The sequence below is a fragment of the Mustelus asterias genome, chromosome 8 (assembly GCF_964213995.1).
Source record: "Mustelus asterias chromosome 8, sMusAst1.hap1.1, whole genome shotgun sequence".
Classification (NCBI taxonomy): Eukaryota; Metazoa; Chordata; class Chondrichthyes; order Carcharhiniformes; family Triakidae; genus Mustelus; species Mustelus asterias.
The window spans coordinates 24,627,354-24,642,220 of record NC_135808.1 but is presented as its reverse complement, the minus strand read 5'-3'; the positions used below and the strand labels follow the sequence as shown (position 1 = coordinate 24,642,220).

The following is a 14,867-nucleotide window of genomic DNA, read 5'->3' as shown; positions in this document are numbered from 1 at the left end:
AGACAATGGCCATCTCTAACATTCGTGAAGCTAACTATCTCACCTTGACATTTGGAGTTACAGAATTGTTCTGGTGTTGACAGAGGCTATTTAGCCCATTGTATGATAATTTTCAAGTTGAAGATGTTTGTATAAGTTTTGGAATTGAAACACAGTCTGTTGGAAATTCCGCCCTCTGTTGTTTCAATGTAACAATCTTCAATGTTTCCTTTTCTGTTATTTGTGAAACGCGGTTTTCCCTTAATTTCAACAACAGACATGAGTGAAGAAAGAAGATGTGATGGAATTTATTTTACCCCCTTTTTAAAGACACGTTTTTAATGTTGAAAAGATCCAGAGTGAAACTTGAAGTGATGTGAGAAAGAATTGTGTGTACAGATGTGTGCGTGCAAACTCCCTGTCAGTGAATGAGGAAAGGCTGTGTGAATGCTCTGCATTGCTGTTCCTTCAGACCAGCTCCAACTCTGATGTTTTTTCCTGAAAATGGTTAGGTCTAAAGGGGGAGAACAGTTTAAAAGTTTTTAAACTGGGAGCTTGTTGCCGCTACAATGAAACTCTGTTGAAACGGGTGAAACATGCGGGATTTCTAATCCAGATACAAATTCACATCTGTCAGAGTGGGGTCGTTTTTTTTAAGCTTTGATGGTGTAACTTCAAATTCAGGAGCTGAATTTAAGGCGATTGCTCATGGATTATTCTTGTGTTTAAAATCTTCATAAAAATCACCCTGGGGAACATTTGGCACGTTATCTTCTAATCCATTTTTCTCCAAGGTTTTTATTCGGAAGTATCCAGTTTGAAATGGTGAATCCACAAGACATGAAGAAATATCTTTGTTCTGCTGAAACCGCCATTACTCTGAGAACATTGTAACCCAGTCTCTTTTTAAAATCGCGGTGACAATGAATTCCTTCACCGAACGTGTTCTAATTTAGAATTAACCCATTCAGCTCCAAGCAGAATAAACCTTTTCTGTTGTTTTAATAAAACACACACACACAGGTAACAATTGTGTCCAATATTGCAAAGTGTAACTATATTTCCAACAGTGACAAGAATTGGAAACTTATCTGCAGCTCCAAATGTCAGATCGCGGTGACAGTTTGATACAAAGGCTCTGATATTTCAATGATGTTTGTTATTTCCCCAGACAGAGTGCTTGGGAAGAGGGGATGTGACATAAACACACTCACTAATGAATAACAGACATTAAAAGAAAAAATCAGGAAAGGGCAGAAGATATTGGAATTCATGAGTTCAATACATATGAGATTCGCACCCGATTTCTCACACATTGCGGCGCGAGGCTGAATCAAATACTTGAGTACATTTAAAACCTGTTATGAACAAAATGAGCGAGCCCGCGGCGCAATCATCTGGGCTCTCGTCTCTGTGGCCTCACGGGAGAGGTTCACTCCAGCGAGAATCACAACAGGGACCAGACCTGATGCCTCGCTCGTGGATCCAGATGCCATTGAAGCCACCCCGAGAGGTTGGGGGGAGTGCCTTGCGGACTGTGCCAGCCTGGTATCTTGGAAGTGCCCACCAGACAGTGGGAGTGGGAAGGGTGTGGAGCCTGATTATTTGGAGGGGGGCTCTACTGGGGTGGGACCAACCTGTGATGGGGGCGGGGGGGGCGGGGCGCTGCACGCTATGCATTTGCAATTTGGGGTGTGGGGGGGCTACTGCCACTAAGTATTTGCCATCAGTGAGAGAAGTAGCGGGGGCTACTGCATTGCGATCGGTGGTGGGATGGACAGGGAAAGTTGGTCCGAATTGGGGGGGGGGGGGGGGGTCACGGGGTTCAATCTGTCCCAGAGGCGCGGTTTTGTCTGTCCGGGCATGTAGGGTGTCGCGGGGTCAATTGGTCCGACCATCAAGGGTTGCATTAGGCAGCTGGGGAGGTCCGTGTTTAGGCTATGGAGGTCTGGTGAAAGCAGCAGAGGCTGAGTGACAGGTCTCTCTGTCGCTCAGAGCAGAGGGACCTGCACATGCGCAATGGTGTCCTCTGCTGCTTTCAGGCAGCATTCTGGTTATTTAAGACCTGCCCCCTCCCCCCTACAAGGGTGAGAAACAAGTGCATAAGATCGTAGATTTGGATTCGCCTGAAAGACGGGTCAGAAACTCTCCCGCTTTCATGCTCTTTCTGGACAGAGAATTTTTTTTCATAAGATCGCCCTCTTGTGTCTGTGCAGAATAAACAGCTCAGATCGGAATAGCTCAGAAAGTGCAGCTCCAGATATAGCAATTACTTCCAAACCATCATCACAGTTCCATTTAAACGGAATCACAAATGTGGAGCTTGAATCAGTCGGTCGCTGTCACCTTGATGAAATCACATCTTCCCTCATTCTCTCATCCTCTCCTGCTGCTGTTCTTGGGAACTGGTGTTCCTGGATTACAAACCCTGGAATGCACTGGAGGGCACTGGGGATGAGAAAGAAAAACTGAGGCAAAGCCAGCAGAGCTGGAACACACCCAACAAAACCCATCAGACCTCCACAAAAAACAGCAGCAAAATCCATCAGACCCCTCACGCCTAATAATGCAGAAACCTGGAAGAGATACTGAGAGAGGAATACTGGGAAAGGAGAGGGGGCACGACAAAATACTGGCAAGAAAAATCAAGGAACCTCCAAGGATGTTCTATCAGTCCCTGAAGAGAAAAGGATAAGGAAAGAGTAAGGCCTGGTGGAGACCAATAAGATAGTCTGTGAGAGAGGAGGGAGAACGTGTTGAGGTTGTGAATAAATACATTGCCACTGTCTTTGGGAAACAGGGAGCAATGCTGACATTGCACTTAAAGAAGAAGTGTGTGAATTACTGCATCAGATAAACATTGTAAGAGATGATGTATTCAGGGATTTTATAACTTTGAAAGATGGTAAATCACCGGGTTAAAAGAAGCAAAGGAGGGAATTGCAGAGGCTCTGATCATCAGAATCATTCCTCCCGGGCTGCAGGAGTGTGGAAGAAGATTAAATGACTGCCAACATTATACCATGGATTGAAAAGAGAAGGGGCAATCTGAGTAATTATACACCAGTTAGTGTAACTTCGGCAGTGGGAACATTGTTGGAACCAATTATGAGGAACGGTACAAACCTTCATTGAGAAAGGCACAGATTAGTCGAGGAAAGTTAGCGTGGATTTAAGGGGAGCTCATCTCAAGCTTTCTGACTGAAAATTTGGAAGAGGTGAGAAGGAGGGTTGATGAGGGCAGTGAGGTGGACAAGGTCAACATGCATTTTAATAATGCTTTGGACAAGGTCCCACATGGCAGGCTGGTCAGAAATGTAAAACTCATCGAGATCCAAGAGACATTGACAAATCAGACCCCAAATTAGCTCAGTGGCAGGAAGCAAAGGGGTAAGGGGTTGATTGCGACTAGAATGATGTCCATGATGTGGAGATGCCGGCGTTGGACTGACCATCACTCATCTGACGAAGGAGCAGTTCTCCGAAAGCTCGTGATTCCGAATTGGATGTTAACCTGATGTTGTGAGACTTCTCAGACCTAAACAAGACTTCTTGTTACCAGTGGGGGTTCCACAGAACCCAGCACTCACACCCTCACTTTTTGTAGTTCATGTGAATCATTTAGATTCAAATGCAGCAGGAATGATAAAGAAGTTTACAGAGGTACAAATATTATCTGTGTGGGTGTCAGTGAAGAGGAAAGCTTCAGATTGCAGGAAGATAGAGATGGCCTGGGCAGTTGGGAAGAACATTGGAAAATGGAATTCAGTCCGGAGCAGTGAGGCGTGATGGATTTCGGGAGGATGAACAAGGCAAAGGGAATCCCTAATAACTGGGAGGATAATGAGTAATGTGGAGGAACAGAGGGATCCAGGAGTGCATGTCCACAGATTGGGAAAGTTTTCAGGACATGTTAATTACATGGTAAAGAAGGTACATAACATGCTTTTCTTTCATCAGTTGAGACAGACAGCAGAATGGCTTTGCTAGAATTGTAACAACACCAGACAGACGACAGCTGAAGCACTGTCTGAAAGGATGGTAGAGGCAGAAACTCTCACCACATTGAATCAATTCTTGGACGTCGATATGAAGAGCTGTGATCGACAGAGCTACAGATCGAGTACAGGAGGTGAGATTAAGCAGGAGAGTTCTTCATGAACAGGAAGGGATATGATGGGCTGAATGGCCTCGCTCTCAGTCATAAATATTCTATCCTTCAACATTCCAACCACACACCAGCAGCAAATTCCATCAGACCTCCAAACACCAGCTAAACCCCAAACACGAGCAAAACCCATCAGACCAAGATTGGTGGCATGGTGGACAGTGAGGAAGGTTATCTCCAATTGCAGCGGGATCTTGATCAATTGGGCCAGTGGGCTGACAAATGGCAGATGGAGTTTAATTTAGACAACTGCGAGGTGATGCATTTTGGTAGATTGAACCAGGGCAGCAGTTACTCAGTTAATGGTCGGGCATTGGGGAGAGTTACAGAACAAAGAGATCTAGGGGTACATGTTCATAGCTCCTTGAAAGTGGAGTCACAGGTGGACAGAGTGGTGAAGAAGGCGTTCGGCATGCTTGGTTTCATTGGTCAGAACATTGAATACGGAGTTGGGACGTCTTGTTGAAGTTGTACAAGGAATTGGTAAGGCCACACTTGGAATGCTGTATGCAATTCTGGTGACCCTATTATAGAAAGGATATTATTAAACTAGAAAGAGTGCCGAAAAGATTTACTAGGATGGTACCGGGACTTGATGGATTGAGTTATGAGGAGGGGCTGAATAGACTGGGACTTTTTTCTCTGGAGTGTAGGAGGCTAAGGGGTGACCTTATAGAGGTCTATAAAATAATGAGGGGCATAGACAAGGTAGAGAGGCAATATCTTTTCCCAAAGGTCGGGGAGTCTAAAACTCGAGGGCATAGGTTTAAGGTGAGAGGGGAGAGATATAAAAGTGTCCAGGAGGTGCAATTTTTTCACACAGAGGATAGGGAGTGTCTGGAACAAGCTGCCAGAGATAGTAGTAGAGGTGGGTGCAATTTTATCTTTTAAAAAGCATTTAGATAGTTACATGGGTACGATGCGCATCGAGGGATATGGGCCAAATGCGGGCAATTGGGATTAGTTTCGGGGTGTTTAAAAAAATATAAGGGCTGCATGGACAAGTTGGACCGAAGGGCCTGTTTCCATGCTGTAAACCTCTATGACTCTGTGACCACAAACACCAGCAAAACCCATCAGACCCCCAAACACCAGCAAAACCCATCAAACCCCCAAAACACCAGCTAAACGCACAAGAGCCCCAAACACCAGCAAAACCCATCAGACCCCCAAACACCAGCTAAACCCATCAGAGCCCCAAACACCAGCTAAACCCATCACAGCCCCAAACACCAGCAAAACCCATCAGATCCCCAAACACCAGCTAAACCCATCAGAGCCCCAAACACCAGCTAAACCCATCGGAGCCCCAAACACCCGCTGAACCCATCAGAGCCCCAAACACCAGTTAAACCCATCATAATTCCAAACACCAGCAAAAACCATCAGAGCCCCAAACACCAGCCAATCCCATCAGACCCCAAACACCAGCAAAATCCATCTGACCCCCAAACACCAGCAAAACCCATCGGAGCCCCAAACACCAGTCTTTTAAGGAACAGTTGTTAGGGCTACAGGACAGGCATGTGCCTGTAAAAAAGGATAGGAAGGGTAGGATTCGAGAACCGTGGATAACCAGGGAAATTGAGGGACTGGTCAAAAAGAAAAGAGAGGCGTATGTTAGGTCCAGGTAGCTAAAAACGGAGGGAGCTCTGGAGGAGTACAAAGAAAGTAGGAAAGAACTCAAACGGGGAATTATAAGGGCAAAAAGGGGTCACGAAATGTCCTTGGCAGACAGGATTAAGGAGAATCCCAAGGCATTTTATTCATACGTTAGGAACAAAAGGGTTGTCAGGAAAAAAATCGGACCTCTCAGGGACAAAAGTGGGGAATTATGCTTGGAGCCCAAAGAAGTAGGGGAGATCCTAAATGAATACTTTGCGTCGGTATTCACAAAGGAGAGGGATGTGTTGACTGGGAGTGTCTCGGAGCGGAATGTTGAACCGTTTGAGAAAATCTCCATTATAAGGGAGGAAGTGTGAGGTTTGTTGGAGAATATAAAGACAGACAAATCCCCAGGGCCTGATGGAATCTATCCAAGGCTGCTCAGGGAGACAAGAGATGAAATCGCTGGGCCTCTGACGAAAATCTTTGTCTCGTCACTGGACGCAGGTGAGGTCCCAGAGGATTGGAGGATAGCTAATGTGGTCCCATTATTTAAGAAGGGTAGGAAGGATAACTCGGGTAACTATAGGCCGGTGAGCTTGACGTCCGTGGTGGGGAAGTTGTTGGAGAAGATTCTTAGAGATAGTATGTATGCGCATTTAGAAAGGAATAAACTCATTAATGATAGTCAGCATGGTTTTGTGAGAGGGAGGTCATGCCTCACTAACCTGGTGGAGTTTTTTGAAGGAGTGACCAGAATGGTTGACGAGGGAAGGGCCGTGGATGTGGTCTATATGGACTTTAGTAAAGCGTTTAAAAAAATCCCTCATGATAGGCTGGTGAAAAAGGTTGGATCTCATGGGATAAAGGGGGCGGTGGCTAGATGGGTGGAGAACTGGCTTGGTCACAGAAGACAGAGGGTGGTAGTGGAAGGGTCTTTTTCTGGCTGGAGGCCTGTGACTAGTGGTGTTCGGCAGGGCTCTGTATTGGGACCTCTGCTGTTTGTGATTTATATAAACGATCTGGAAGAAGGTGTAACTGGGGTGATCAGTAAGTTTGCGGACGACACAAAGTTGGCAGGACTTGCAGATAGTGAGGAGCATTGTCAGAAGCAACAGAAGGATATAGATAGGCTGGAAATTTGGGCCAAGAAATGGCAGATGGAGTTCAATCCTGATGAATGCGAAGTGACGCATTTTGGTAGAAATAATGTAGGGAGGAGCTATACGATAAATGGCAGAACCATAAAGGGTGTAGATACGCAGAGGGACCTGGGTGTGCAAGTCCACAGATCCTTGAAGGTGACGTCACAGGTGGAGAAGGTGGTGAAGAAGGCATATGGCATGCTTGCCTTTATAGGACGGGGCATAGAGTATAAAAGTTGGCGTCTGATGTTGCAGATGTATAGAACGTTGGTTCGGCCACATTTGGAATACTGCGTCCCGTTCTGGTCGCCACACTACACTACCAGAAGGACGTGGAGGCTTTGGAGAGCCTGCAGAGGAGGTTTACCAGGATGTTGCCTGGTATGGAGGGGCTTAGTTATGAGGAGAGATTGGGTAAACTGGGGTTGTTCTCCCTGGAAAGACGGAGGATGAGGGGAGACTTAATAGAGGTGTATAAAATTATGAAAGGCATAGATAGGGTGAACGGTGGGAAGCTTTTCCCCAGGTCGGTGGTGACGTTCACGAGGGGTTATAGGTTCAAGGTGAAGGCAGGGGGGGAGGTTTAACACAGATATCAGAAGGACATATTTTACACAGAGGGTGGTGGGGGCCTGGAATGCGCTGCCAGGCAAGGTGGTGGAGGCGGACACACTGGGAATGTTTAAGACTTATCTAGATAGCCATATGAACGGAGTGGGAATGGAGGGATAGAAAAGAATGGTCGAGTTTGGACCAGGGAGCGGCACGGGCTTGGAGGGCCGAAGGGCCTGTTCCTGTGCTGTATTGCTCTTTATTCTTTCTTCTTAAAACCCATCAGACCCCCAAACACCAGCAAAACCCATCAGATCCCCAAACACCAGCAAAACCCATCAGATACCCAAACACCAGCAAAACCCATCAGACTCCTTAACATCAGTTAAACCCATCAGACCCCCAAACACCAGCTAAACCCATCAGATCCCCAAACACCAGCTAAACCCATCAGACTCCTTAACATCAGTTAAACCCATCAGACCCCCAAACACCAGCTAAACCCATCAGATCCCCAAACACCAGCTAAACCCATCAGACTCCTTAACATCAGTTAAACTCATCAGAGCCGCAAACACCAGCTAAACCCAATAGAGCACCAAACACCAGCTAAACCCATCAGACCACCAATCACCAGCTTAACTCCTAAACTCTACTGTACACCCCAAACATCCAGCTAATGATCAGACAAATCACAAAACACGACTAAAATAAAAACCTGTGGGAGCGGCACAGCTCAGTGACCAACTTCAGGGAAAAGTCTGGGAGTTACAAATTCCTTCAGGAAATTGAGCAGCTCAGAGGAGGCTGTCCAGGGTGAGATGTTTCCGGATGTCTCTACAGGTTAAAACACACAATGTCTCCACCCTCAGACTGTACAGGAACAGCCGTCTCCAGAAGGCCAGTCTCAAAGCTCAGTGTTGGATTGGATGAGCTGCTCTTTAGTGACTATAGAGTGAGAGACAGACACTGAGCTCACAGCCCACCCACCAGATTGTACAGCTAAATCCAGCGGGAATATCCCAGTTAGAAGGATCAGCTCCCAATATTTATCAACACAGTTCATACCTCAGGTACTTGTGGAGGATCTGGATGAGGAATCCCCATCATCAGAAGCTGTTAAAGGAAGAAGAGGTGTTAAAACATTGTTCAACATCAGAGAGACAGAGGCAGAGACTGTGGATATGATAATGAGAGAATGAGAGAGACATAGACAGACAGACACAGAGAAAGAGGTTCTCACACACCCATACTAACGGCGACACACAGAAGCCCACACACCCACACAGAAACGCACGATGCACGCACACGCACACGCACACACTATATTTGAAACAGAATGAACAATCATGTACACAGTTGCACAGGGACAATGTTTGATGATCAGCTTACTATTTGCAGGATTGTAGTTGCTCTTCCCTCTCCCTGTAAAACATGGAATGCTCAGTGAGAGACGAGACTGAGAGAAAATCAGAGACAGAGGCTGGAACTCTCACTCGCACTGAGCCCCTACAACACAACTCTGAACCCTCACTCCCACCACAACCAGAGACCCTCACTCCCACCCTGACCCTGGACCCTCACTCACACGCTGACCCTGGACCCACACTCCGGTTCCTGTCCCTAGACCCTCACTGTTACCCGAGCCCTCACTGATACGCTGAAGTCCTCATCCAATTTGTGGCCCTTCCCACAATTCTCAGACACTCCCCCTTTATCATGAGCCCCTTACTGTCCCTATCCCAACCCCTGCAACTCTTCCACCCGCCCACCCACCCCCTCCCCACCCCCACACCAACCTGAGACCCACAGCCTGAGCCACCGCCACCCTGGAATACTCTCCCAGAATCCCTGCCCCCAGTGAGCTGTCATCCGGTGGATCTGACATCCATCATTATGAAATGATTCGAAAGGCTAGTCATGGCACGAATCAATTCCAGCCTCCCGGACTGCCTGGATCCACTACAGTTCACCCACCGCTCTTTTCCCTCCAATTCCTACCTTTCTTGTTGTAGATGACGACAGCCACAATGATGAGAGCGATGAGCACGAGGACCCCGACCACAATCCCGACAGTAACAGCAACCTGGGAGCGAGACTTTGGTTCTGTTAGAGAGAGAGAATCAGAGAGACTGAGTGAATCAGGGAGAGGGAAAAGTGAGAATCAGAGTGAAATAGAATGTGAGCGAGTGGGAGAGAATGAGAGAGAGGATGAGCAACTAAGAGTGAGGAAGAGAGAGAATGAGAGACAGAGAAAGATCAGAGAGACAGAATGAGAGAGTGAATCAGAGAGAAAGAAAGAGAAATGTGGGAGTGAATCAGAGAGAGAGTGAATCAGGAAACACAGGATATACAACATAGAAAATGGCCTTTCAGCCCATCTATTGATGCTGGTGTTAATGTTCCACCTGAGGCTCCTCCCATTATTCCTCATCTAATTCGACCATTTTAACTCTATTCCCCTCTCCCTCATTTGCTTGTCTATCCTCCCCTTAAACTATACTGTTCAGTTCAGCCACTCCCTGTAGCAGCGAGCTCCACATTCTCATCACTCTTTGGGTGAAGAGGTTTCTCATGAATTCCCCATTGGGTTTCTTGTATTGATGGCCACTGGATATGCTCTTCCCACAAGAGGAACACTCTCGATGTGTCCGCTCTATAAAAAAAACTTCCCTAATTTTAAATCCTCGATTAAATCAACCCTCAGCCTTCTGTTTTCCCGAGAGCAGAGACCCAGCCGGTGAATCCTTTCCTGAGATGTCCACCCACTCATTTCTGGAATAATCTCTGTAAATCTTCTCGACACTCTCTCCCCTGACTCTATATCCTTTGTATGAAATGGTGACCGGAACTGCACACGGTCTTTAAATGTGGTCTAACCAAGGTTTGATGCAGGTTTAGCAATAAAATCCCTACTTTACAATTCTATCCCTCGAGAAATCAACCCTGGTTTTCGATTGTATTTTGTTTATTGTCTAACCTGTAACTCTATGTTTACTGATTGGTGTATTTGTACATCAAGATCCCTTTGTTCCTCAACCCTCCCTATTCATCATTAACTGAAAAATACTTCACGTTTATCTGTGCTGAACTTTATTCACCAACTATTTGTTCAAGTTTATTCATGTCCTATTAATTTAATACACTTCTCCTCAATATCAAATAATTCCCCCAATTTGGTGTTATCTGCAAATTAAGAAATGGTATTTTTGATTCCAATATCCAAGTTATGGAGTGTAAGTTGTGAACAGCGGTGATCCCAGCACTGATCCTTGTGGAACACTTTCTGTAACTCTGAAACACCCTTTACTCACACTCTCTGCTTTCTCTCCCAAAGTCAGTGAGTGATCCATTCTGTCACTCATCCCCTAACTCCACATGCTTTCACCTTGTCAATCAGTCCATCACGAACCCCCTTTTCTATTACATTAAAAAAATTATATGATATTATATCTATTACATTTCCATTGTCTATTCCCTCTGTTACATCCTCAAAAAATTCACTAAGTGGAGTAAAACAAGATTTTCCATTTCAAAATCCATGCTGAATATTCATTGTTATAGTATTTGATTCTAGATTTTCATGAATTGTCTCCAATAGAAGGAATTCCATTATTTCTCTGAATACTGATCTTAATCTGACTGAAGCAAACTTCCAGGATGCACTGGGTCCTGTCCTACTGTAATATTTGATATGATTTATTATTGTCACATGTATTGGGACACAGTGAAAAGCATTGTTTCTTGGAAACACCAGGCTCTCTCCATCCTCTGATATTCCACGGTGCCCAACCTCCTGTAATATCCCAGGATTCACCAGGCCCTGACAGGCTGCAATATCCCAGGATACACTGGGCCCCACTATACTGCAATATCCCAGAATACCCCAGGCCCAGACCGACACTCGTGTCCAATGTTACACCAGGCCCAGTGCGATCCCAATATCCAATGATCCGCTGTATCATGTTGCACTGTGGAACCATGATATATAACGCATTGAATAATATTTATTTCCCTCTCTCGATATCCTGGGTTGACAGCTCAGCACTGACCCTCACTCCTGTGATCCTGGTCTGAGGCTGGGTCCTCTCTAACAGTGAGAAACAGTCTTACCGTAAATCACCACCAGTGTCTCCTTCATCCCGCTGTGTTCCACCCGACAGGAATATTCGGCCTGGTCCTCTGGATCAAACTCTACCCATTTCCGGATCTGGTAGGTGCTGTCGTGATTGGGTAAGATCCCACTGGACAGAGTCTCATCAATCACCACTCTGTTTCTCCACAGATTCACCTCGATGGGTTGAGGGTAAAACCCGATGACGGCACAGGACAGCCGGTTAGAATCACCCAGACGGGTAAAGGACACGACGGGGCCAACTGAGAGAGAAAGAAAGAGGAGTCAGTACAGGAACCTCGAGATAAGAGTCCCGGCATCACCCCCTTCACCAACTCTCACTCCCCCCTCACTCACCGACTCTCACTCCCCCCTCACTCACCGACTCTCACTCCCCCCTCACTCACCGACTCTCAATCCCCCCTCACTCACCGACTCTCGCTCCCCCCACCCTCGCCCCCCCACCCTCGCCCCCACCCGCTCCCCCCACCCTTGCCCACACCCGCCCGCCACCCTCGCCCACACCCGCTCCCCCCACACTCGCCCACACTCGCTCCCCCCACCCTCACCCACACTCGCTCCCCCCACCCTCGCTCACACTCACCCCCCCCACACTCGCTCTCCCCACACTCGCTCCCCCCCTCACTCACCGACTCTCACTCCCCCCTCACTCACCGACTCTCACTCCCCTCTCACTCACTCCCCCCTCACTCACCGACTCTCACTCCCCCCTCACTCACCGACTCTCACTCCCCCCCTCACTCACCGACTCTCACTCCCCCCTCACTCACCGACTCTCACTCCCCCCTCACTCACAGACTCTCAATTCTCTCTGTCCATACTCCAGGTATTTTCTCAGCCACTCGATACACTCCACCTCCAGGTAATGTTTCCATTGCTGAATGTTGCCAGTCTGCCGGTTGCACCAGTTTTTGATGCTCTTCCCCCATGTGACCGGGGTCACCCACACCATGTGATCCTTGTCGAAGCTGAGAACATCATGTCCATCCCACCCGTACTGGCTGAATCCACTCATGGTCCCATCATCGCTCAGGTCACAGCCAGTCACTATCTGGCAGACATGGATCCCTGTGGATCAGAAACACAAACAGCCAATCAGAACCAGTCTCACTGGGCAATCTCATCCTAACAGCCAATCACCGTCAACTGCTCCCGCCCCTCGCCCCCCCACCCCCCACCTCCTCCACTCACACACAGCCAATCAGAGGCAGCCTCCCTGGAAACAATCCTTCCACACATTCACAGCCAATCACATTTCCTGTCACATCTCCAATCGCAGCCAATCAGCCTCTGGCTCTCGGTTCCTGATCCACTCTGGGTTTCTCCTCATTCCCACCTGGATCCCCGGGTGCTGGGAGAGTGAGCACTCACCTCCTGTCTGGTTGGTGTCGGACATGAGCAGTGGAAATGCACGTTTGAAACGCATCGCCCGCTCCTGTGCGAAGATCTTCTTCCGCTCCCAGGCTGCCCGACCCTCGCTCTCCACCATCCACTGCTCCCGGGGGATCAGCTCCCTCCGATCGCTGTCGTACACAACAAACTGGACACCGTCCACAGAACCGACAACCACAAACTCCGGGAAACCCGGGATCGGAGTCATTCCCGTGAAGAAATACCGGAGAGAGTGAGAGCCTGAAATAGAGAGAGAGAGAATTCAGGATAGACACCCTAAAAACACCAACACCCTCACACACACACACACACACACACACAGATCAGGGCATGAACCCCAAACACTGATTCCAAACCGAGAGCAAGACCTCCACCCAGCCTGGCATTGCCTCTCTCACACCCCATCACTCACTGACCCAGGGTTAATGCCCCATTACCCAGCCTGGCATTGCCCCTCTCACACCCCATCACTCACCTGCAGACACCTCTCCACACAGAAGGACCAGCTCTATCAGTCCAATCATTGCTGCTTCCCTCATGTTGGGGGAAACATTTGGAGGAAACTCTTTTTCAAAGAAAGGTGATCTTCTCAACTCACTCCTTCTGTCTTTCCCTGTTTACACTGAGCCTCAATCTGATTGGACACAAAATAGGATTTAAACCAATCAGAATAAAGAGATTCAGTGAGTCATCAGTCTCCGGCAGAATAGACACAAACAGGTTGAGAAACTGCCTCAATGAGAACTGTCCAATCAGATAAACTCTGGGGGATAAAAACCCCTTTCATTTAACCTCCTTTTATTATTCTGGTGATCAGAACCCTCTCCAACACCAATCTCCCCTTCCTGAGGTGCGGTGTCCAGAACTGAACACAGTTACTCCAGACAGGCTCTGAACAAAGACTCTGTGAAACTGAAGCTTCACTTCCATCACTTTGTCTCCCATCCAGACACAATCAATGTTCCATTAGACAGGTTGGTGAAATGGGCAGACACAGGGCAGGTGAAATACAATCCAGTGAAGTATTTGAAGTGATGCAGTTTGAACAGAAGAATGTACAGAGGTAATGTAAACTGAATGGTACAGTTATAAAGGGATTGCAGGAACAGAGAGACCTGAGTGAGTATGAGGCTGGCAGGAAGGTGTGATGAGACTGTGAAAGAAGCATCTGGACCCCATTGCTTTATAAATAGAGGCACAGAGTACAAAAGCAAGGAGGTCACGCTGAACATTGATAAAATATTGATTAGATCCCAGCTGGAGAATTGACCCCACCTCTGGTCATACTGTTTTAGGAGGAATATCAACGTATTAGAGAGGGTGCAGAGGAGATTTGCTGGAATATTATTGGAGATAAGGGACTTCTGAATGACACTGGGACAATTCAATGTGTTGGGAAACGCATATCTTTCATAAAACATGGAAACATATTGCACTGTCCGGATAGTTGATACTGACTTGGAGTTTTTTTCTCAAAAGAGGGCCATAAATACTCCTTGGACTGAGAGCCAGCCTGCCTTCACCTGACCTGTATGGTACTTGAGGAAGAGTTGTTTGCTAGTTTTGAACTGGATTCACTTTAATTGCTGGGTAATAAAACTGAAAAGCAAAGTCTCGTGGTGTTCTGGAAATCACACGGCAGGGAGAAACTTTAAGTTTTGAAACTGCTGGTTTGAATTGAATTGGGGTGCCATGATGGCACAGCGGTCAGCACTGCTCCCTCACCGTGCCAGGGAGCCAGATTCAATTCCACCTTTGGGTGACTGATTGTGTCTGCATGGGTTTCCTCTGGGTTCTCTGGTTTCCTCCCACAGTCCAAAGATGTGCTGGTTAGGTGGATTAGCGATGCTAAATTGCCCCTTAATGTCAGGGGGTTTAACAGGGTATATAT

At 47.3% G+C, this 14,867-nt stretch overlaps 1 protein-coding gene across 2 annotated transcripts; it reads right to left on the bottom strand.

Moving 5' to 3' along the window:
• Positions 1 to 963: 963 nt before the first annotated feature.
• LOC144496930 (class I histocompatibility antigen, F10 alpha chain-like) lies at positions 964 to 13,622 on the bottom strand. Of its 2 annotated transcripts, XR_013498473.1 has the most exons (9): positions 13,452 to 13,622; positions 12,956 to 13,216; positions 12,380 to 12,652; positions 11,563 to 11,826; positions 9,451 to 9,555; positions 8,842 to 8,874; positions 8,518 to 8,565; positions 2,027 to 2,427; positions 965 to 1,946 (listed from the first exon to the last, which is right to left on the bottom strand). XR_013498473.1 is itself a non-coding variant. In XM_078217551.1 (8 exons), exons 1-7 carry the CDS (start codon positions 13,513 to 13,515, stop codon positions 8,519 to 8,521), a joined length of 1,047 nt encoding a protein of 348 aa, XP_078073677.1. In that variant the 5' UTR covers positions 13,516 to 13,622; the 3' UTR covers positions 964 to 2,427; position 8,518. The 2 variants fall into 2 exon arrangements, 1 of the variants encoding a protein (XP_078073677.1); XM_078217551.1 differs by having other exon boundaries at positions 964 to 2,427.
• Between the last annotated feature and the right edge of the window lie 1,245 nt (positions 13,623 to 14,867).